This window comes from Oncorhynchus gorbuscha, linkage group LG24 (genome assembly GCF_021184085.1).
Source record: "Oncorhynchus gorbuscha isolate QuinsamMale2020 ecotype Even-year linkage group LG24, OgorEven_v1.0, whole genome shotgun sequence".
Taxonomy (NCBI): Eukaryota; Metazoa; Chordata; class Actinopteri; order Salmoniformes; family Salmonidae; genus Oncorhynchus; species Oncorhynchus gorbuscha.
This window is the reverse complement of record NC_060196.1, coordinates 49,743,235-49,765,954: the sequence shown is the minus strand read 5'-3', so window position 1 is coordinate 49,765,954 and position 22,720 is coordinate 49,743,235. Positions and strand designations below refer to the sequence as shown.

Genomic DNA, 22,720 nt, shown 5'->3' with positions numbered 1-22,720 from the left:
TAAGGAGCCTTTTGGTCCTAGACTTGGCGCTCCGGGACCGCTTGCTGTGCGGTAGCAGAGAAACAGTCTATGACTTGGGTGACGGAAGTCTCTGACATTTTTATGGAGGATGTGGACACCAAGGATCTTGAAACTCTCGACCCGCTCCACTGATGTTAATGGATTCAGCTCGCCTTTTCCTGTAGTCTACGATCAGCTCCTTTGTCTTTCTCACATTGATGGAGAGGTTGTTGTCCTGGCACCACACTGCCAGTTCTCTGACCTCCTCCCTATAAGCTGTCCCATCGTTGTCGGTGATCAGGACTACCACTGTTGTGTCGTCAGCAAACTTAAGGATGGTGTTGGAGTTGTGTTTGGCCATGCAGTCGTGGGTGAACAGAGAGTACAGGAGGGGACTAACTACACACCCCTGAGGGGCCCCAGTGTTGAGGATCAGCGTGGCAGACGTGTTGTTGCCTACCCTTACTACCTGTGGGTGGCCAGTCAGGAAGTCCAGGATCCAGTGTTTAGTGTTTAGACCCAGGGTCCTTAGCTTAGTGATGAGCTTTGTGGGAACTATAGTGTTGAACGCTGATTTGTAGTCAATGAAAAGCATTCTCACATAGGTGTTCCTTTTGTCCAGGTGGGAAAGGGCAGTGTGGAGTGCGATTGAGATTGCGTCATCTGTGGATCAGCCTTTGGCTCGATGCAGATGTTGCCTGTAATCCATGGCTTCTGGTTGGAATATGTACGTACGGTCACTGTGTGAACGACGTCGTCGATGCACTTGTTGATGAAGCTGATGACTGAGGTGGTATACTCCTCAATGCCATTGGATGAATCCCAAAACAAATTCCAGTCTGTGCTGTTTTGCTAAAACAGTCCTGTAGCCTAGCATCTGCATCATCTGACCTCTTCTGTATTGAGCGAGTCACTGGTACTTCCTGCTTTAGTTTTTGCTTGTAAGCATGAGCAATCAGAAGGATCGAATTATGGTCAGATTTGCCAAATGGAGGGCGGGGGAGAGCTTTGTATGCATCTCTGTTTGTAGAGTGAAGGTGATCTGGAGTTTTTTGTCCTCTGGTTGCACATGTGACATGCTGGTAAAAATGTGGTAAAACTGATTGAAGTTTGCCTGCATTAAAGTCCCCGGCCCCTAGGAGTGCCGCTTCTGGGTGAGCATTTTCTTGTTTGCTTATGGCCTTATAGCGTTGGTTGAGTGTGGTCTTAGGTGGTAAATAGAAGGCTACAAATAGTATAGATGAGAACTCTCTTGGTAGATAGTGTGGTCTACAGCTTATCATACGATACTCGACCTCAGGTGAGTAATACCTTGAGACGTCTTTAATATTAGACATTGCGCACCGGCTGTTATTGACAAAAAGACACACACCCCCAACCCTCGTCTTACCAGACGTAGCTTCTCTGTTCTGCCGGTTCATTAACCTTTCTAGCGCAGGGGTTGCGCAGTGGAACACCTCGACAACATTCCGCTGAAAAGGCAGTGCGCGAAATTCAAACAAATATTTTTTTATATGTGACTTTCACACATTAACAAGTCCAATATAGCAAATGAAAGATAAACATCTTCTTAATCTACCCAACGTGTCCAATTTAAAAAAATGCTTCACAGCTAAAGCACAACATATGATTGTTAGATCACCGCCAAGTCGAAAAAACACACAGCCATTTTTCCAGCCAAAGATAGGAGTCACAAAAAGCAGAAATATGGATCAAATTAATCACTAACCTTTGATGATCTTCATCAGATGACACTCATAGGACATCATGTTACACTATACATGTATGTTTTGTTCGATAATGTGCATATTTATACCCAAAAATCTCAGTTTACATTGGCGCCTTAATGCAGTAATGTTTTGGTTCCAAAACATCAGATGATTTTGCAGAAATACTAATAATAACCATTGATAAAAGATACTAGTGTTATTCACAGATTTTAAGATAGACTTCTCCTTAATGCAACCGCTGTCAGATTTTTTTAAAATTATGGAAAAAGCATAATCTGAGAACGGTGTTCAGAACCCGAAACAGCCAGAGGAATAGCCGTCATTTTGGAATCAACAAAGTTAGAAACAACACCATAAATATTCACTGACCTTTGATGATCTTCATCAGAAGGCACTCCCAGGAATCCCAGTTCGACAATAAATGACTGATTTGTTCCATCATTTATGTCCAAATAGTCACTTGTTGTTAGCGTGTTCAGCCCAGTAATCCATCTTCATGAGACACGAGGCATTTCATGCAGACAAAAACTCCGAAAGTTCTGTTACAGTCCCTTAGAAACATGTCAAACGATGTATGGAATCAATAATGTTCCAACCGGAGAATTCCTTTGTCTTCAGAAAGGCACCGGAACGAGAGGTAACTCTGTCGGGAGCGCGCGTCATAAGACCAAGGCTCTCTGCCAGACCACTGACTCAAACAGCACTCATGAGCCCCTCCTTTATAGTATTTTTATTTATCCGTTATTTTACCAGGTAAGTTGACTGAGAACACATTCTCATTTGCAGCAACGACCTGGGAAATAGTTACAGGGAAGAGGAGGGGGATGAATAAGCCAATTGTAAACTGGGGATTATTAGGTGACCGTGATGGTTTGAGGGCCAGACTGGCAATTTAGCCAGGACACCAGGGTTAACACCCCAGTCTTACGATAAGTGCCATGAGATCTTTAATGACCTCATAGAGTCAGGACACCCGTTTAACATCCCATCTGAAAGATGGCACCCTACACAGGGCATTGGGTTATTTTTTTTTAGACCAGAGGAAAGAGTGCCTCCTACTGGCCCTCCAACACTACTTCCAGCAGCATCTGGTCTCCCATCCAGGAACAGACCATGAACAACTCTGCTTAGCTTCAGAAGCAAGCCAGCAGTGGTATGCATGGTGGTATGCTGCTGGCTTGCTGCATTGTAGAATCCTCAAACCAGTTTCAAAAGACAATTGACATCTAGTGGAAGCCGTAGAAAGTGCAACCTCATCCATATCTCAATGTGTACTCGGTAGGCCAAGCTTTGAAAAACTACAAACCTCAGATGTCCCACTTCCTGGTTGGATTTTTCTCAGGTCTTCGCCTGCCATATGAGTTATGTTATACTCACAGACATCATTCAAACAGTTTTGGAAACTACAGTGTTTTCTATCCAATACTAATAATAATATGCATATATTAGCATCTGGGACAGAGTAGGAGGCAGTTCGCTCTGGGCATGCTATTCATCCAAAAGTGAAAATGCTGCCCCCTATCCCAAAAAGGTTAAAACATTCCTCCAGCTCCAAATGATCCATGTTGTCGTTCAGCCATGACTCGGTGAAACACAAGATATTACAGTTCTTAATGTCCCGTTGGTAGGATTGTAATCGTAGGTTAAACATTTTATTTTACAATGATTGCATGGTAGCAAGCAGAACTGAAGTCAGTGGGAGATCGCCTACGGATTCTCAAAAGGCAGCCCGAACTGCGTCTTCTTTTCTTTACGAAAATGACGGGGATCTGGGCCTGTTCCCGGGACAGCAGTATATCCTTCTTGTCGGACTCGTTAAAGGAGAAAGATTCTTCCAGTTAGTTGAAGTAATCCCATTTCTGAAGTCCAGAAGTTATTTTTGGTCATAAGAGATGGTAGCAGCAACATTATGTACAAAATAAGTTACAAACAATGCAAAAAAATGAACAAAATAACACAATTGGTTAGGGGAATGTAAAACGTCAGCCATCCTCTTCGGCACCATCTTGTCCAACTGATATTCACATTTTGTAATTGATCTTTGAGAATATGGGAAACATACACTGCTCTGGCGTAGAAATCTTTGACTGAGCTTTTACTGTGTGAGAGAATGATGGGGTGTTCTGTTCAGAGAATAACTGTGTTAACCATTACCAGTTATCTTGCCTGGTTTTACATTGTTTTTGGTGAACTTGGGGACACATTAGACCATGTGTTGTTTATTGGAGAACAAAGGATATTTCATGGTTCATGTGGATCTAATGTCAGCATTGGCCTTCTCTCACACTTACAGTTTTGACAGACTTTTTAAAATAATATATTTGATATTTTGGACAGAAGGTTGTTCCAAAGATCAAATATTTAGAAAGTCACGCATGCTGTTCTCTTAATACAGTTGCATGACCGTTAATTGTTAAGTGCACATTTTTCATGCATGTTTTCTTTGATCAATCCTGCTCTGTAGTGATTTCTGGGGAGAGCATTCAAATGGTCATGCATGCAATGCAATCACATGCGTGTTGTACCTTTGCAAATCTTATCCACTTAACCCAGACAAAAAAATGTCTCTCCCCAAATAGAGTTTTCTCTTTCGTCTGCTAAAATGTTTCTCTCATACTTGCTCAGTATACCGTGCATGTCTTTGGAGGACTCAGCAGTATTCAGCCTCACTTATATGCTTTCCCCCCCCCAAAGGGCTAACAGTAATTCAACATCTTACTCTGTCCACCCTCCCCTTCTCGGTCAACCTGAGCATTTTAGCTCCAACAGATGAGATGCTATTTCCCCTAATGCTCTTTCAGCTATTTAAATATTCACTTAAATGGCAGGCCAGCGCACAAAAAAGGAGTATCTCGGCGTAAACTACAGGCGTAAACAACAACATGTTTCTAATCGTTCGCTGATGTGTGATGTTGGAAATACTTTGTGACTTTAACATGTTAACATAAGTATACGTCCCAGATGACACCGAGGAGTTATTGTGTTGCCCCCCCCCCCACCCCACCCACTGATAGTCAGCCAGACAGCCAGCCAGTCAGCCAGTTAGCCAACCATTTAGCAAGCCAGTCAGTCAGCCTGCCAGCCAGTCAGTCAACCAGTCAGCCAGTCAGTCAGTCTGTCTCTCCATCACGTCTGTAATCTCCCAGTCTGAATATCTGTCTCTGTTGTTCTCTCTGTCTGCTTTGTTGGTCACTGACTCAGCTCGGTGTGACTGTTTAATGTTTAATGGTAGTCAGTAGCTAAACTATCTAGTGTACTGCTGTCTGTACCTGCTAGCTAACATATTCTAACTACCTGGAGATTGCTCCTCTGCTGATTGGCTAAACTCAGGGTCTAAAACAACTGTATCATCCACTGGACACTATGGACCGACAGTCATGAGATAAATCACACAACAGAACTCTAAGGTTGTCCTAAGTGGCAGATAATAGTGGTAGTTAATTCAATAAACACGTGGACACAGGTAAATTGTTCCTTCATTGTTCCAGCAGCAGCAAAATAGGTTTTCGAGACCGGATGCGGATGAACAACTCTCGGTCGTCCCAGGCGATCCGGAACAAGGCGTCTCCACTGCCTCCCGGGACGAGTTTCCGCCAGTCGCCCAGCACGGAGAATGTCCCAGAAGCCACCAGTCCCGGGAAGGTGCAGAAGAGCTGGAGCTTCAACGACCGCACGCGGTTCCGCACCTCCCTACGGCTCAAACCCAGACCTCCTGCAGACGGTGGGAATTAGGACTTAACTCACTCTCACCTGCATGCATATATACATCTACAGTGGGGTCTGAAATGATTGACACCCCCTTGATAAAGATGAGCAAAAACGACTATACAAAATGACTAACTACTATTGCTCAGAGAAAGAGATTTTGTTTAACAAGCAATACCTTTTTCTCTCAGAAAGGTAAGGGTCAAAATTGACACACCTGTTTTCAAAATGTTGATTTTTGTGTCCAATTAACCAGTTCTCTGTGGATTTTGATATGTGCTTGGGGTTAGTGTCTTGCTGGAAGATCCACTGGTGTGCATGGCCTAAGAGCTCTGTTTTCATGTCATCCAACAAATGTAAATGCCTGCAGTTTGCTAAATGACATTGGCACTTGGATTGGAACCGGTGCTTTGGTCAGATGACATGAAAACAGAGCTCTTTGGCGACGCGACCAGTGGTCGGTTTGGCATCGAAATGAGAATGCATGAGCAGAAAAGAACCTCATACCTCCTGTAAAATATGGTGGTGGATCTTTGATGTTATGGGACTATTTTGATTCCACTGGTCCTGGGTCACTTGTTAAGGTCAACGGCGTCATTAACTTTACCCAGTACCTGGATATTTTAGCCAACAACCTGGTTGCCTTTGCCAGGAGGCTGAAACTTGGCCACAAGTGGGTCTTCCTGCAAGACAATAACCCCAAGCACACATCAAAATTCACAAAGAAATTGGCAACAAAAAAATCAACATTTTGAAATGGCCATCTCAGTCTCCGGACTTAGACCCCATTGAAAACCTGTGGTTTGAATTGAAGAGGGCCGTCCATAAGAGCAGATGAAGGATATCAAGGATCTGGAAAGATTCTGTATGGAGGAATGGTTTAAGATCCCTCCCAATGTGTTCTCCAACTCATTAAACATTTGGGAAAAGGCTCAGTGCCATTATCCTTGCAAGGTGAGGTATTGAAAGGTATTGAAAACAAAACCTTTTTGAGAGAAAAAAGTAGTACAACGTGTCTTTCTCAGAGCAATTGTATTAGTATAAAATCATTTCCCCTTTTTTTATACAATTATTTGTTTCACCTTTATTTAACTAGGCAAGTCAGTTCAGAACAAATTCTTATTTTCAATGACAGCCTAAGAACAGTTCAGGGGCAGAACGACAGATATTTACCTTGTCATCTCGGGGATCTGGCAACCTTCCAGTTACTAGTCCAACACTCTAACCACTAGTTGAACTGAATTATTTATTTTAAACTGTCATTTTTGCTATTCTTTTCAAGGGTTTCAATTATTTCAGATCCCAATGTATATAAAGTACATACTGTAGGCACATACACACAAGTACAGTCTCACGTATATACTTGTACCATCTATAAAATGTACTAATTTGTGCACACACACTCTCACCTTGTTGTTGCCCTGTCCCCAGTGGAAGGAGTAGGGGAGGACAGTGTTGAAGACAAACCATATTGTGATGTAGCCATGGAAGAGGTGATCCCAGCAGTGAAGACCTTGATACGGGCTGTCAGGTGAGTCCTACACCCCCTCTCACATCACCCGTATCTGTACCCATAGGGTACCTACTGGTTCACACCACCCCTACCTGTACCCACAGGGAACCTACTGGTTCACACAACCCCTACCTGTACCCACAGGGAACCTACTGGTTCACACCACCCCTACCTGTACCCACATGGTATCTACTGGTTCACACCACCCCTACCTGTACCCACAGGGTACCTACTGGTTCACACCCAGCCTAAAACCCCAAACAGCAAGCAATGCAGGTGTAGAAGCACGGTGGCTAGGAAAAACTCCCTAGAAAGGCCAAAACCTAGGAAGAAACCTAGAGAGGAACCAGGCTATGTGGGGTGGCCAGTCCTCTTCTGGCTGTGCCGGGTGGAGATTATAACAGAACATGGCCAAGATGTTCAAATGTTCATAAATGACCAGCATGGTCAAATAATAGTAAGGCAGAACAGTTGAAACTGGAACAGCAGCATGGCCAGGTGGACTGGGGACAGCAAGGAGTCATCATGTCAGGTAGTCCTGGGGCATGGTCGTAGGGCTCAGGTCAGTTGAAACTGGAGCAGCAGCATGGCCAGGTGGACTGGGGACATCAAGGAGTCATCATGTCAGGTAGTCCTGGGGAATGGTCCTAGGGCTCAGGTCCTCCGAGAGAGAGAAAGAGAGAGAGAAGGAGAGAATTAGAGAACGCACACTTAGATTCACACAGGACACCGAATAGGACAGGAGAAGTACTCCAGATATAACAAACTGACTCTAGCCCCCCGACACAAACTACTGCAGCATAAATACTGGAGGCTGAGACAGGAGGGGTCAGGAGACGCTGTGGCCCCATCCGAGGACACCCCCGGACAGGGCCAAACAGGAAGGATATAACCCCACCCACTTTGCCAAAGCACAGCCACCACACCAGTAGAGGGATATCTTCAACCACCAACTTACCATCCTGAGACAAGGCTGAGTATAGCCCACAAAGATCTCCGCCACGGCACAACCCAAGGGGGGGGGCGCCAACCCAGACAGGATGACCACAACAGTGAATCAACCCACTCAGGTGACGCACCCCCTCCAGGGACGGCATGAGAGAGCCCCAGTAAGCCAGTGACTCAGCCCCTGTAATAGGGTTAGAGGCAGAGAATCCCAGTGGAAAGAGGGGAACCGGCCAGGCAGAGACAGCAAGGGCGGTTCGTTGCTCCAGAGCCTTTCCGTTCACCTTCCCACTCCTGGGCCAGACTACACTCAATCATATGACCCACTGAAGAGATGAGTCTTCAGTAAAGACTTAAAGGTTGAGACAGAGTTTGCGTCTCTGACATGGGTAGGCAGACCGTTCCATAAAAATGGAGCTCTATAGGAGAAAGCCCTGCTTCCAGCTGTTTGCTTAAAAATTCTAGGGACAATTAGGAGGCCTGCGTCTTGTGACCGTAGCGTACGTGTAGGTATGTACAGCAGGACCAAATCAGAGAGATAGGTAGGAGCAAGCCCATGTAATGCTTTGTAGGTTAGCAGTAAAACCTTGAAATCAGCCCTTGCTTTGACAGGAAGCCAGTGTTGAGAGGCTAGCACTGGAGTAATATGATCAATGTTTTTGGTTCTAGTCAGGATTCTAGCAGCCGTATTTAGCACTAACTGAAGTTTATTTAGTGCTTTATCCGGGTAGCCGGAAAGTAGAGCATTGCAGTAGTCTAACCTAGAAGTGACAAAAGCATGGATTCATTTTTCTACATCATTTTTGGACAGAAAGTTTCTGATTTTTGCAATGTTACGTAGATGGAAAAAAGCTGTCCTCGAAATGGTCTTGATATGTTCTTCAAAAGAGAGATCAGGGTCCAGAGTAACGCTAAGGTCCTTCACAGTTTTATTTGAGACGACTGTATAACCATTAAGATTAATTGTCAGATTCAACAGAAGATCTCTTTGTTTCTTGGGACCTAGAACAAGCATCTCTGTTTTGTCTGAGTTTAATAGTAGAAAGTTTGCAGCCATCCACTTCCTTATGTCTGAAACACATGCTTCTAGCGAGGGCAATTTTGGGGCTTCACCATGTTTCATTGAAATGTACAGCTGTGTGTCATCCGCATAGCAGTGAAAGTTAACATTATGTTTTCGAATAACATCCCCAAGAGGTAAAATATATAGTGAAAACAATAGTGGTCCTAAAACGGAACCTTGAGGAACACCAAAATTCACAGTTGATTTGTGGACAAACCATTCACAGAGACAAACTGATATCTTTCCGACAGATAAGATCTAAACCAGGCCAGAACATGTCCGTGTAGACCAATTTGGGTTTCCAATCTCTCCAAAAGAATGTGGAGATCGATGGTATCAAAAGCAGCACTAAGGTCTAGGAGCACGAGGACAGATGCAGAGCCTCGGTCCGATGCCATTAAAATGTCATTTACCACCTTCACAAGTGCCGTCTCAGTGCTATGATGGGGTCTAAAACCGGACTGAAGCATTTCGTATACATTGTTTGTCTTCAGGAAGGCAGTGAGTTGCTGCGCAACAGCCTTCTCTAAAAATTTTGAGAGGAATGGAAGATTCGATATAGGCCGATAGTTTTTTATATTTTCTGGGTCAAGGTTTGGCTTTTTCAAGAGAGGCTTTATTACTGCCACTTTTAGTGAGTTTGTTACACATCCGGTGGATAGAGAGCCATTTATTATGTTCAACATAGGAGGGCCAAGCACAGGAAGCAGCTCTTTCAGTAGTTTAGTTGGAATAGGGTCCAGTATGCAGCTTGAAAGTTTAGAGGCCATGATTATTTTCATCATTGTGTCAAGAGATATAGTACTAAAACACTTGAGCGTCTCTCTTGATCCAAGGCAGTTGTGCAGACTCAGGACAACTGAGGTTTGGAGGAATACGCAGATTTAAAGAGGAGTCCGTAATTTGCTTTCTAATAATCATAATCTTTTCCTCAAAGAAGTTCATGAATGTATCACCGCTAAAGTGAAAGTCATCCTCTCTTGGGGAATGCTGCTTTTTAGTTAGCTTTGCGACAGTATCAAAAAGGAATTTCGGATTGTTCTTATTTTCCTCAATTAAGTTAGAAAAATAGGATGATCGAGCAGCAGTAAGGGCTCTTCGGTACTGCACGAAACCGTCTTTCCAAGCTAGTCGGAAGACTTCCAGTTTGGTGTGGCGCCATTTCCGTTCCAATTTTCTGGAAGCTTGCTTCAGAGCTCTGGTATTTTCTGTGTACCAGGGAGCTAGTTTCTTATGAGAAATGTTTTTAGTTTTTAGGGGTGCAACTGCATCTAGGGTATTGCGCAAGGTTAAATTAAGATCCTCAGTTAGGTGGTTAACTGATTTTTGTCCTATGGCGTCCATGGGTAGACATAGGGAATCTGGAAGGACATCAAGGAATATTTGTGTTGTCTGTGAATTTATAGCACGACTTTTGATGTTCCTTGGTTGGGGTCTGAGCAGATTATTTGGATTATGAGGAAAAGCATTAAGATCCACAACATTTATTCCATGGGACAAAACTAGGTCCAGCGTATGACTGTGACAGTGAGTGGGTCCAGAGACATGTTGGACAAAACCCACTGAGTCGATGATGGCTCCGAAAGCCTTTTGGAGTGGGTCTGTGGACTTTTCCATGTGAATATTAAAGTCACCAAAGATTAGAATATTATCTGCTATGACTACAAGGTCCGATAGGAATTCAGGGAACTCGGTGAGGAACGCTGTATATGGCCCAGGAGGCTTGTAAACAGTAGCTATAAAAAGTGATTGAGTAGTCTGCATAGATTTCATGACTCGAAGCTCAAAAGATGAAAACGCCATTTTTTTTTGTAAATTGAAATTTGCTATCGTAAATGTTAGCAACACCTCCGCCTTTGCGGGATGCACGGGGGATATGGTCACTAGTGTAGCCAGGAGGTGAGGCCTCATTTAAAACAGTAAATTCATCAGGCTTAAGCCATGTTTCAGTCAGGCCAATCACATCAAGATTATGATCAGTGATTAGTTCATTGATTATAACTGCCTTTGAAGTAAAGGATCTAACATTAAGTAGCCCTATTTTGAGATGTGAGGTATCATGATCTCTTTCAGTAATGACAGGAATGGAGGTGGTCTTTATCCTAGTGAGATTGCTAAGGCGAACACCGCCATGTTTAGTTTTGCCCAACCTAGGTCGAGGCACAGACGCGGTCTCAATGGTGATAGCTGAGCTGACTACACTGACTATGCTAGTGGCAGACTCCACTATGCTGGCAGGCTGGCTAACAGCCTGCTGCCTGGCCTGCACCCTATTTCATTGTGGAGCTAGAGGAGTTAGAGCCCTGTCTATGTTGGTAGATAAGATGAGAGCACCCCTACAGCTAGGATGGAGTCTGTCACTCCTCAGCAGATCAGGCTTGGTCCTGTTTGTGGGTGAATCCCAGAAAGAGGGCCAATTATCAACAAATTCTATCTTTTGGGAGGGGCAGAAAACAGTTTTCAACCAGCGATTGAGTTGTGAGACTCTGCTGTAGAGCTCATCACACCCCTAACTGGGAGGGGGCCAGAGACAATTACTCGATGCCGACACATCTTTCTAGCTGATTTACACGCAGAAGCTATGTTGCGCTTGGTGATCTCTGACTGTTTCATCCTAACATCATTGGTGCCGACGTGGATAACAATATCTCTATCCTCTCTACACTCGCCAGTTTTAGCTTTAGCCAGCACCATCTTCAGATTAGCCTTAACGTCGGTAGCCCTGCCCCCTGGTAAACAGTGTATGATCGCTGGATGATTCGTTTTAAGTCTAATACTGCGGGTAATGGAGTCGCCAATGACTAGGGTTTTTCAATTTGTCAGAGCTAATGGTGGGAAGCTTCGGCGTCTCAGACCCCATAACGGGAGGAGTAGAGACCAGAGAAGACTCGGCCTCCTACCCGCTGCTTAAGAAGACTCGGACTCCTACCCGCTGCTTAATGGGGAAAACCGGTTGAAAGTTTCTGTCGGCTGAATGAGCGACACCGGTTGAGCGTTCCTACATCATTTCCTTCCAGAAACCGTGAGAAAGTTGTCCGGCTGCGGGGACTGTGCCAGGGGATTTATACTACTATCTGTACTTACTGGTGGCACAGACGCTGTTTCATCCTTTCCTACACTGAAATTACCCTTGCCTAACGATTGCGTCTGAAGCTGGGCCTGTAGCACAGCTATCCTCGCCGTAAGGCGAGTACAACGACTGCAATTAGAAGGCATCATGTTAATGTTACTACTTAGCTTCGGCTGTTGGAGGTCCTGACGAATCGTGTCCAGATAAAGCGTCCAGAGTGAAAAAGTTGAGGAAAAAATAAATAAATATATGAACGGTAATTAAAAAGTGAAAACCGTAAAGTTGTCAGGTAGCAAAATAGGTTGGCAACAAAATGCACAGCAACTCGAAAACAAGCCTGCAAGTTGTGACCGGAAATGACGTCGGAAACCAAGATGAGATTCTGCTCCCCTACCTGTACCCAAATGGTACCTACTGGTTCACACCACCCCTACCTGTACCCGCAGGGTACCTACTGGTTCACACCACCCCTAGCTGTACCTGCAGGGTACCTACTGGTTCACACCATCCCTACCTGTACCCACAGGGTACCTACTGGTTCACACTACCCCTACCTGTACCCACAGGGAACCTACTGTTTCACACCACCCCTACCTGTACCCACATGGTACCTACTGGTTCACAGCACCCCTACCTGTACACACAGGGAACCTACTGGTTCACACCACCCCTACCTGTACCCACATGGTACCTACTAGTTCACACCACCCCTACCTGTACCCACATGGTATCTACTGGTTCACACCACCCCTAGCTGTACCTACATGGTACCTACTGGTTCACACCATCCCTACCTGTACCCACATGGTACCTACTGGTCCACAGTACCCCTAACTGTGGAACCAGGTCACCTGTCTCCTCTCTGGTCGTCACAGAACTTGGGTGGGTCTATACTACTTCCTGTTATGGTGGCTGTAGTAAGATGAATGCCCAGCTCCTCCAGTGGTCTCAGGCTGTTTGCAGTGTAAGCTGACGGTAGCGAAAAGTCCACTTTAGCATGGTAACTGAGCCTTCCTGCCGCAGGCCGGGTTCCCAGATCTGATCAGCAAAATTATGATGTGTCCACACTTAAAAAGATGTCGCATAAAGCTTACTTCATATTTTTTTTAAAATAAATAATAATCTCACTGCATCAGCGATAGCATACACAGACGTTTTGGCTTTGCAGCTTTCTTGATTGTGCGGGTACAAATATTTTCATTGAGCTGAGAAAAGCACCTTATAGTTTAAGTGTCTTCTTTCAGTCATAAAAGTGAATTGAAATGACTTAGGAACTGTGCACACTTTAGAGAGGTGTGTGGCCACTTGGAGACACCAGTTAACCCTCTCACTCAAACCCTTGTCATTTGTTTGTCTTATGTTGCCCCTACCCCACATATCCAGGAATAGTCTTGTTACTCAATCCAGAGTATTTTCTTATTTCCTTCAATCATCAAATAACGTGGCAAAAGGACAACAAATGTCAAATGCACATACAATCAACAGTGTAAGGTTTGAATTCAGTCTTGTCAGGTGAGTTGTTGTGTCTTGAACTTTGGTCTTTATAATTTCCCCATAATCTATCAACTTTTCTCTTTAATTTGCTACCGTGCTTATGCACCTATTTCTTCTGTAAGACACATTTCACTGTAGCCCTATCCATATAGGGCAATTCCCACGAGTGTAAAGGCTTAAAAGCAGCTTATAGAGTGTATGCTGAAGTGTAGTGTACATACAGTTGAAGTCAGAAGTTTACATACACCTTAGTCAAATACATTTAAACTCAGTCTTTCACAATTCCTGACATTTAATCCGAGTAAAAATTCCCTGTCAGTTAGCATCACCACTTTATTTTAAGAATGTGAAATGTCAGAATAATAGTAGAGAGAATTCTTTATTTCAGCTTTTATTTCTTTCATCACATTCCCAGCGGGTCAGAGGTTTACATACACTCAATTAGTACTTGGTAGCATTGCCTTTAAATTGTTCAACTTGAGTCCAACGTTTCGGGTAGCCTTCCACAAGCTTCCCACAATAAGTTGGGTGAATTTTGGCCCATTCCTCCTGAGAGCTGGTATAACTGAGTCAGGTTTGTAGGCCTCCTTGCTCGGACACGCTTATTCAATTCTTCCCACACATTTTCTATAGGATTGAGGTCAGGGCTTTGTGATGGCCACTCCAATACATTGACTTTGTTGTCCTTAAGCCATTTTGCCACAACTTTGGAAGTATGCTTGGGGTCCTTGTCCATTTGGAAGACCCATTTGCGTCCAAGCTTTAACTGATGTCTTGAGATGTTGCTTCCATATATCCACATAATTTTCCTCCCTCATGATGTCATCTATTTTGTGAAGTGCACCAATCCCTTCTGCAGCAAAGCACCCCCACAACATGATGCTGCCACCCTCGTGCTTCACGATTGGGATGGTGTTCTTTGGCTTGCAAGTCCCCCCCTTTTTCCTCCAAACATAACGATGGTCATTATAGCCAAACAGTTCTATTTTTGTTTCTTAAGACCACAGGACATTTCCCCAAAAAGTATAATCTTTGTCCCCATGTGCAGTTGCAAACCACCGTCTGGCATTTTTATGACGGTTATGGAGCGGTGGAGCTCAAGTCAGTAGCCATGAAGTGCTTTGAAATGCTGGTCATGGCTCACATCAACATCATCATCCCAGAAACCTCAGATCCATTCCAATTTGCCAACCGCCCCCACAGATCCACATATGATGCAATCTCAATCGCACTGTACTTTATCGGGAATATGGCTCTCCTAAAGCCACTCATAGTCAACTTTTGTATTTCTGCCCAGTTGGGAACCTTTGACACTATTGAAGCAATTTCATGCAGTTTTATCCAGAAATCGTTGTAACTTTTTTTCTAGAGAGTTTGGAAAGTCTACCATTTGCCCATCGTTTGCCTAGTGATAGTTCCATTGCTCTGCAAGTTAGAAGTTGTTTTTTAAGCTCATGTACCTTTTAATAAACAATAGTTTCCCTTTTGGTGTTACACTTAAAAGCTTCCTCCTCCATCACACTCACTTCACTACTTATGTCATGTCATGAGTAGTGTGCATAAAACCAATTAAAAAATGACAGAATGCTGACTTTGTATATTCAACGCTGACTTCAAAATCTCAACATTTCGGTACCGATGCGGTCTCCTAAAGTGCTGCTCCATTTCCCCACCAGAGCCTCTGAGCCTGTAGATAATGATATAGTGCCAACTATGCCCCTATGCCAGGTAGCTGTAGGGGGGCATACTTCAGGCTGACCATGTATTATTATAACCATAACACGCGATCAAGAGAGACTCAGCACTTTGAAGAACCCCTTTAATTATTTTTATTGTTTCATTCCTTTCTACTTTTCCTTACCCTTTCTTTAACCCACACCTGAGACCCGCCCTGTCAGAAAAAAATATGCTTCTACCTGCAAAATTAAAAAATACACCCTGCAAAAATCAAGTCATGAAGAATGCATCACTAGTGCTGTGTGAGGAAGGAAGGAGGAAGGGTGTCGACCACCACGCTTCTTTACTTACGTCCCCCCCTCTCCTGAAGAACAGAAGAGGGAGGGAAAGAGAGAGGGAGAGAGAGTGTATGTTATGTCTGCCGTCATAGTTGCAGCACACACCACTAAACTGCCATTGCACATGCAGCTGTTCAGTCGCCACGTTACACCCTTCCGCCTTCCTTTCTGTGCCACAGCCCTGCTGTGATGTGGTGTGCGTGTGTGTTTCACCAACACACTGATATCAAAGCAGCCTTAGTCCGTCTGTGTGTGAGAGATAGGGTTTCCTCATAAAACAGCCCTCCTCCTCACCCGCCTCGCCCCGCTTCCACTCTCTGCCCACTCCAACTCACGGAGCAATCCATCACGGTGTGGGATGACCGGTTAAGTGCTTCTGTTTTGTGATCCTAACATTTGGCGTTTCCTGTGTTCTGCCGAGCCAGCACCTTAGGATCCGGGTGGGGGAGAGTAGCACAGCCAGCCGCTTTTACTCTGTTTCTCCTGTAGTGTGACAAGCAGACAAAACTCTGCTCAAAGCAGTACTGTTGTTGGCCTTGACACTATTGTACAGTATGTGCTTGGTCAACACTCTTCAGCCCCAACGTACCCTTTACTTCTCTCTAGGAAAGGGCAACTATTGGTGGAGGGAGGATGTGAATAAAATTAGCTTTGTGCACAGCTGTCTCACTGAGAGGAGAGTGGTTAGACTAGACACACACACAAGGGTCCACCACTGTGTGTGTGTGTGTGTGTGTGTGTGTGTGTGTGTGTGTGTGTGTGTGTGTGTGTGTGTGTGTGTGTGTGTGTGTGTGTGTGTGTGTGTGTGTGTGTGTGTGTGTGTGTGTGTGTGTGTGTGTGTGTGTGTGTGTGTGTGTGTGTGTGTGTGTGTGTGTGTTAGAGAGAGCTAATAGCTGACTTAGTAGAAGGATAGGGTGTGCAGAAAACCGGGTGTGTCCCTCTCTCCTTACACAGTGCACCGGAACAAGGGTGTCGATTAGAGATATGTATACAGTAAGTATTCTATACATAGCTCTACATGTCTCATTGATAATACAGGAGCAATGTCATTGTCAGATTTCACAACAAAGGGGAATCATTGTGGAACTCTCCAGTGGTTTCCTTTTATGAGGCTATTTCTGAATGATATTGGTAAGGTCACTTTGACTGCAAATCTCACTTAATCACACCTACGTAGTTATACTGATGAAGCTCAGGACTCGTTTCATGGTTAAATGCTTTTGCAGTATTCACTTATTTATATCAGCAGTGTGAGGCAGTTCTACGAATGTTTGTGTGTGCGTGTGTAGGATTTTGAAGTTCCTGGTGGCCAAGAGGAAGTTTAAGGAGACTCTGCGTCCGTACGACGTGAAGGACGTCATAGAGCAGTACTCTGCTGGACACCTGGACATGCTGGGGAGGATCAAGAGTCTACAAACCAGGTACACACACACACACACACACACACACACACACACACACACACACACACACACACACACACACACACACACACACACACACACACACACACACACACACACACACACACACACACACACACACACACACACACACACACACACACACACACACACACACACACACACACACACAACCTACAACAGTTGGAAACAGAGTGGATTCATACCCCCACACACTCCATCACCTATACCACCACAAAATGAACCATTTTGATAATGGTTGTTGTTGTTGTGTGTTGTCCTGGTCCTCCCCAGAGTGGATCAGATAGTGGGTCGGGGATCGTCCTACCAGGCAGATAATAAGAAGGTGAGGAGTGAGAAGGGAGAGAAGACCCCTCCAGAACTGGACCTTCTGGACGAGCTCAGTATGATGGGACGGGTCATTAAGGTGGAGAAACAGGTACAGAGCTCCAGTATGGTAGATTGATTGCTCAGGTGCTTAGACAGTATAGTTCTGAGTGAATGTTTGTAGGAAACACTTCATTTACATTCCAGGCCTGTTTCAGATGGTATTTTCCTGATGATTAATTATTTAGGTCAGTGTCCCATACCCCTTCAAACATTCAACCTCCAGCTGCGTACCCCCTCGAGCACCAGGGTCAGCGCACTCTAAAATGTTGTTTTTTGCCATCATTGTAAGCCTGCCACACACACAGTATACAATACATTTATTAATAAACATGAGAAGAAGTGTGAGTTTTTGTCACAACCTGGCTCATGGAAAGTGACAGACCTCTTATAGGACCAGGGCACAAATAATAACATAATAATAATCAATAATTTTGCTCTTTATTTAACCATCTCACATTTAAAACTTTATTTGTTCATCGAAAATTGTGAATAACTCACCACAGGTTAATGAGAAGGGTGTGCTTGAAAGGATGCACACAACTCTGCAATGTTGGGTCGTATTGGAAAGAGTCTCAGTCTTAAATCATTTTACACACACAGGCTGTGCCTGTATTTAGTTTTCATGCTAGTGAGGGCCGAGAATCCACTCTCACATAGGTACGTGGTTGAAAAGGGCATCAGTATCTTAACAGCGCAATTTGCCAAGGGAGGATACTCTGAGGATACTCTGCCCAATCCAGAAAGCTGGCAGTGGCTTCTGATTAACTTCAATTTTCACAGAACCGTTTGTTGCTTTCTTGATGCGTCTCTCTTGTTCAGATATGGGTAAGTGGACTGGAGGCAGGGCATGAAAGGGATAACGAATCCAGTTGTTTGTGTCATCTGTTTCGGGAAAGTACCTGCGTAATTACGCACCCAACTCACTCAGGTGCTTCGCTATATCACATTTGACATTGTCTGTAAGCTTGAATTCATTTGCACACGAGAAATCATACAATGATGGAAAGACCTGTGTGTTGTCCTTTCTAATGCAGACAGAGAAGAGCTCCAACTTCTTAATCATAGCCTCAATTTAGTCCCGCACATTGAATATAGTTGCGGAGAGTCCCTGTAATCCTAGATTCAGATCATTCAGGCGAGAAAAAACATCACCCAGTAATGTGAGGAACTCATCATCATGCAAGCGGTCAGACAAGTGAAAATTATGGTCAGTAAAGAAAACTTTAAGCTTGTCTCAATTTTTTTTTAAATGTGTCAATACTTTGCCCCTTCATAACCAGCACCCTTCTGTATGTTGTAAAAGCGTTAGATGGTCGCTGCCCATATCATTGCATAGTGCAAAAAATACACAAGAGTTCAGGGGTTGTTCATTTTCACTGTAGTGTCCAAAACGTCTTTCAAGCTGTCAGGCATTCCCTCGGCAGCAAGAGCCTCTTGGTGGATGCTGCAGTGTACCCAAGTGGCGTCGGGAGCAACTGCTTAAATGCACGTTACCACTCCACTATGTCTCCCTGTCATGGCGTTTGCGCCATCAGTAGAGATACCAACACATCTTGACCACCAAAGACCATTTGATTTCACAAAGCTGTCCAGTACTTTAAAAATATCCTCTCCATTTGTCCTGGTTTGCAGTGGTTTGCAGAAGAGGATGTCTTCCTTAATTGAACCCCCATAAACGTTACGGACATATACCAGGAGCTGTGCCAGGCCCGCCACGTCTGACTCATCCAGCTGTAACGCATAGAATTCACTGGCTTGTATACGGAGCAGTAATTGTTTCAAAACATCTCCTGCCATGTCACTGTTGTGTCGTGAAACAGTGTTGTTTGATGAAGACATTGTCTGTATAGTGTTTTGGGCCTTTTCCCCCAGCATTGTCCCAGCCATATCCACGGCAGCTGGAAGAATGAAGTCCTCCACAATATTATGGGGCTTACCTGTCCTAGCCACTTGGTAGCTCACCATATAAGACGCTTCTAGCCCCTTATTAATGGTATCTGTTGCTTTAATACATGTCTTACTACTCGAAAGTCATCTTAATTCTCACTCATAAAACTCCTGTGGCTTATTTTTCAAATTGGCATGTTTTGCTTCTAAATGTCTGTTCAAGAGTGAAGGTTTGATCGAGTTGTGAGAAAGTACTTTTGCACATATAACACACTGTGGTTGAGGAAAGGCACTACACCCAATATAAGTGAACCCCGAATCAATGTAGTTCTCATCATATTTGCGCCACTTCGACCAACGTCCCTGTCTGTTGTTCGGTGCTTTCCCGGGTAAGGGGGGTAGTAGCTCTTCGGCTGCATCAGATTCACAACTGTCAGTGTCCATGCTAGCTGGGCTAACAACAAATGTAGAATTACTGATGTTAGCATTGGATGTGCTGGGCAAGTAGAACAACGTCTGTCATCGACAGGTGTAGTACTGCTGGTAGTAGCAGTACTACCAGTAGAGCTGGTATGTGTCTCTATGGGCCTTACTTTTTTTGAACCATTCATCCTTTTTCGAGCAAACGGAATGAGCAGCAGCTACGTTTGGCTACATACGGACCGATAGTGGAATTCCTGCGAGAGAGTAATGGTTAATGTGATTGGATGTAAATTATTTGACTAGGCTACCTGTATTTGATATTGTGTTGTTATTTTGCTGAACACTAGATGGTTTCATTTTATTTTGGGCAGGGAAACGAGGCTACTCATGCGAGAAAAAAACCTCACCCAAATGTATAGCCCCGTTGGAAAAAATATATGGAATGTTTGAAAATGTGAAGAAATAAAATAAAATAAAATATATATATTTTTTTAAAAGTGTTTATTATAATTTTTAAAATCTGTATCACATTTTATTTTGCGTGGCCCCGTTTGAGAAAACCTGGTTTAGGTTATTCTTTGATAATTACTATGTAATAACCTTTTCATTTAATTTGTAAGAAAATACCAGGTAAATGATTGTAAAAAGACTGTAAAATAATCATGTCTATTTGACTTTATTATTCCATTGTGTATATTAGTACATAACATTGGGGCCAGTGGCGCAATGTCTGACTACGGATCAGAAGATTCTAGGTTTGACTGCTGGCTCTGCACTGTATTCAGTTGACCAAAATCAAGCTCTGAAAAATATTTAATTTACTCCTGAGGTGTTGACCTGTTGCACCCTCTACAACCACTGTGATTATTATAATTTGACCCTGCTGGTCATCTATGAACGTTTGAACATCTTGGCCATGTACTGTTAGAATCTCCACTCGGTACAGTCAGAAGAGGACTGGCCACCCCTCAGAGCCTGGTACCTCTCTAGGTTTATTCCTAGGTTCCTGCCTTTCTAGGGAGTTTTTCCTAGCCACCGTGCTTCTACACCTGCAATGCTTGCTGTTTGGGGTTCTAGTCTGGGTTTCTGTACAGCATTTTGTGACATCGGCTGATGTAGAAAGAGCTTTATAAATACATTTGATTGATTGATTGAGCATAGCTAGTACTAATAACATAGTTGAATGTTGCATTTTTGGGATATATGTTTATCTTGTGATTTTTGTTTAGCGTTTGTATCTTGTTGTTTTGTCGGTGTGTACAGGTGCAGTCGATAGAGAACAAGCTGGACCTCCTTCTTAACTTCTACACCCAGTGTCTGAAGAAAGGCTCATCCAACTTCACCCTGTCCTCCCTGTTGGAACCAGACCTGACGTCAGACTACCACAGCCCCACGGACCACCGCGACCTCTTCCCCTCTGCCAACACACTCAACATCTCCCACTCAGAGTCCAGCAATATGGAGTGACTGGTAGTGTACTCACTGACTGGGGCTGGGGCTGGGGCGGGTATGAACTGGGCCCACCACTAGACCCTCACCTCAATGTTTTTAAGCCCTGAGATGTCATGTCACTATACTGGACTGTAGCAGCACTCCTGGAACAAACCTCTATGCCCATATCTATTTGCAGTTGTAACCCTTGACCCTTCTACTGATCACCAAACCAATTTGATTCCTAACTTAGAAACCTCTTTCTAGGAATTCAGACTCCACACCTTAGAACCCAGACTTATTAGTTCCTCCCTCCACATATTTAACATCCTCTGCTTCATATGTTAGAGCCACCAATAGTGGAGAATTCATCATGCTATCCTCTCTCTATTTTAGTGCTGAGCGATTAACTGAAATGTTGGTTATTGTTCACCAACGTCCGGTCAGTTATCTGAATTCCATTTCATTCTGTTTTTATCTGTGAGCTCAGAGATGAATCATATTGGTGCGATGTAGTAGGGAGTTGTAGTTTCCAACAGGCCAATGGACTCTACAAGGTATCGAAAGCTTTCCACAGGGATGATGGCCCATATTGACTCCAATGCTTCGGTCAATCTGGAGGCAAAAAATAACCATACACCTGTTTAGGCGAGGTGCTGGCTAGCGGAGTAGAACACCTGTTTAGGCGAGGTGCTGGCTAGCGGAGTAGAACACCTGTTTAGGCGAGGTGCTGGCTAGCGGAGTAGAACACCTGTTCAGGCGAGGTGCTGGCTAGCGGAGTAGAACACCTGTTTAGGCGAGGTGCTGGCTAGCGGAGTAGAACACCTGTTTAGGCGAGGTGCTGGCTAGCAGAGTAGAACACCTGTTTAGGCGAGGTGCTGGCTAGCGGAGTAGAACACCTGTTTAGGTGAGGTGCTGGCTAGCGGAGTAGAACACCTGTTTAGGCGAGGTGCTGGCTAGCGGAGTAGAACACCTTTTTAGGCGAGGTGCTGGCTAGCAGAGTAGAACACCTGTTTAGGCGAGGTGCTGGCGAGCGGAGTAGAACACCTGTTTAGGCGAGGTGCTGGCTAGCGGAGTAGAACACCTGTTTAGGCGAGGTGCTGGCTAGCGGAGTAGAACACCTGTTTATGCGAGGTGCTGGCGAGCGAGGGAGAACACCTGTTTAGGAGAGGTGCTGGCTAGCAGAGTAGAACACCTGTTTAGGAGAGGTGCTGGCTAGCAGAGTAGAACACCTGTTTAGGAGAGGTGCTGGCTAGCAGAGTAGAACACCTGTTTAGGAGAGGTGCTGGCTAGCAGAGTAGAACACCTGTTTAGGAGAGGTGCTGGCTAGCAGAGTAGAACACCTGTTTAGGAGAGGTGCTGGCTAGCAGAGTAGAACACCTGTTTAGGAGAGGTGCTGGCTAGCAGAGTAGAACACCTGTTTAGGAGAGGTGCTGGCTAGCAGAGTAGAACACCTGTTTAGGAGAGGTGCTGGCTAACAGAGTAGAACACCTGTTTAGGAGAGGTGTTGGCTAGCAGAGTAGAACACCCGTTTAGGAGAGGTGCTGGCTAGCAGAGTAGAACACCTGTTTAGGAGAGGTGCTGGCTAGCGGAGGAGAACACCTGTTTAGGAGAGGTGCTGGCTAGCAGA

At 44.5% G+C, this 22,720-nt stretch overlaps 1 protein-coding gene across 1 annotated transcript in view; it reads left to right on the top strand.

The window, feature by feature from the left end:
* LOC124012854 (potassium voltage-gated channel subfamily KQT member 4) overlaps positions 1-21,843 on the top strand; it is a 149,257-nt gene extending 127,414 nt beyond the window's left edge. Inside the window, exons 10-14 of the mRNA XM_046326859.1 lie at positions 5,219-5,451; positions 6,867-6,966; positions 16,825-16,956; positions 17,254-17,398; positions 20,923-21,843. Of these exons, the coding sequence (XP_046182815.1) occupies positions 5,219-5,451; positions 6,867-6,966; positions 16,825-16,956; positions 17,254-17,398; positions 20,923-21,126 (814 nt within the window). The 3' untranslated portion in view covers positions 21,127-21,843. The remainder of the gene's footprint in view (positions 1-5,218; positions 5,452-6,866; positions 6,967-16,824; positions 16,957-17,253; positions 17,399-20,922) is intronic.
* The last annotated feature ends 877 nt before the right edge of the window (positions 21,844-22,720 follow it).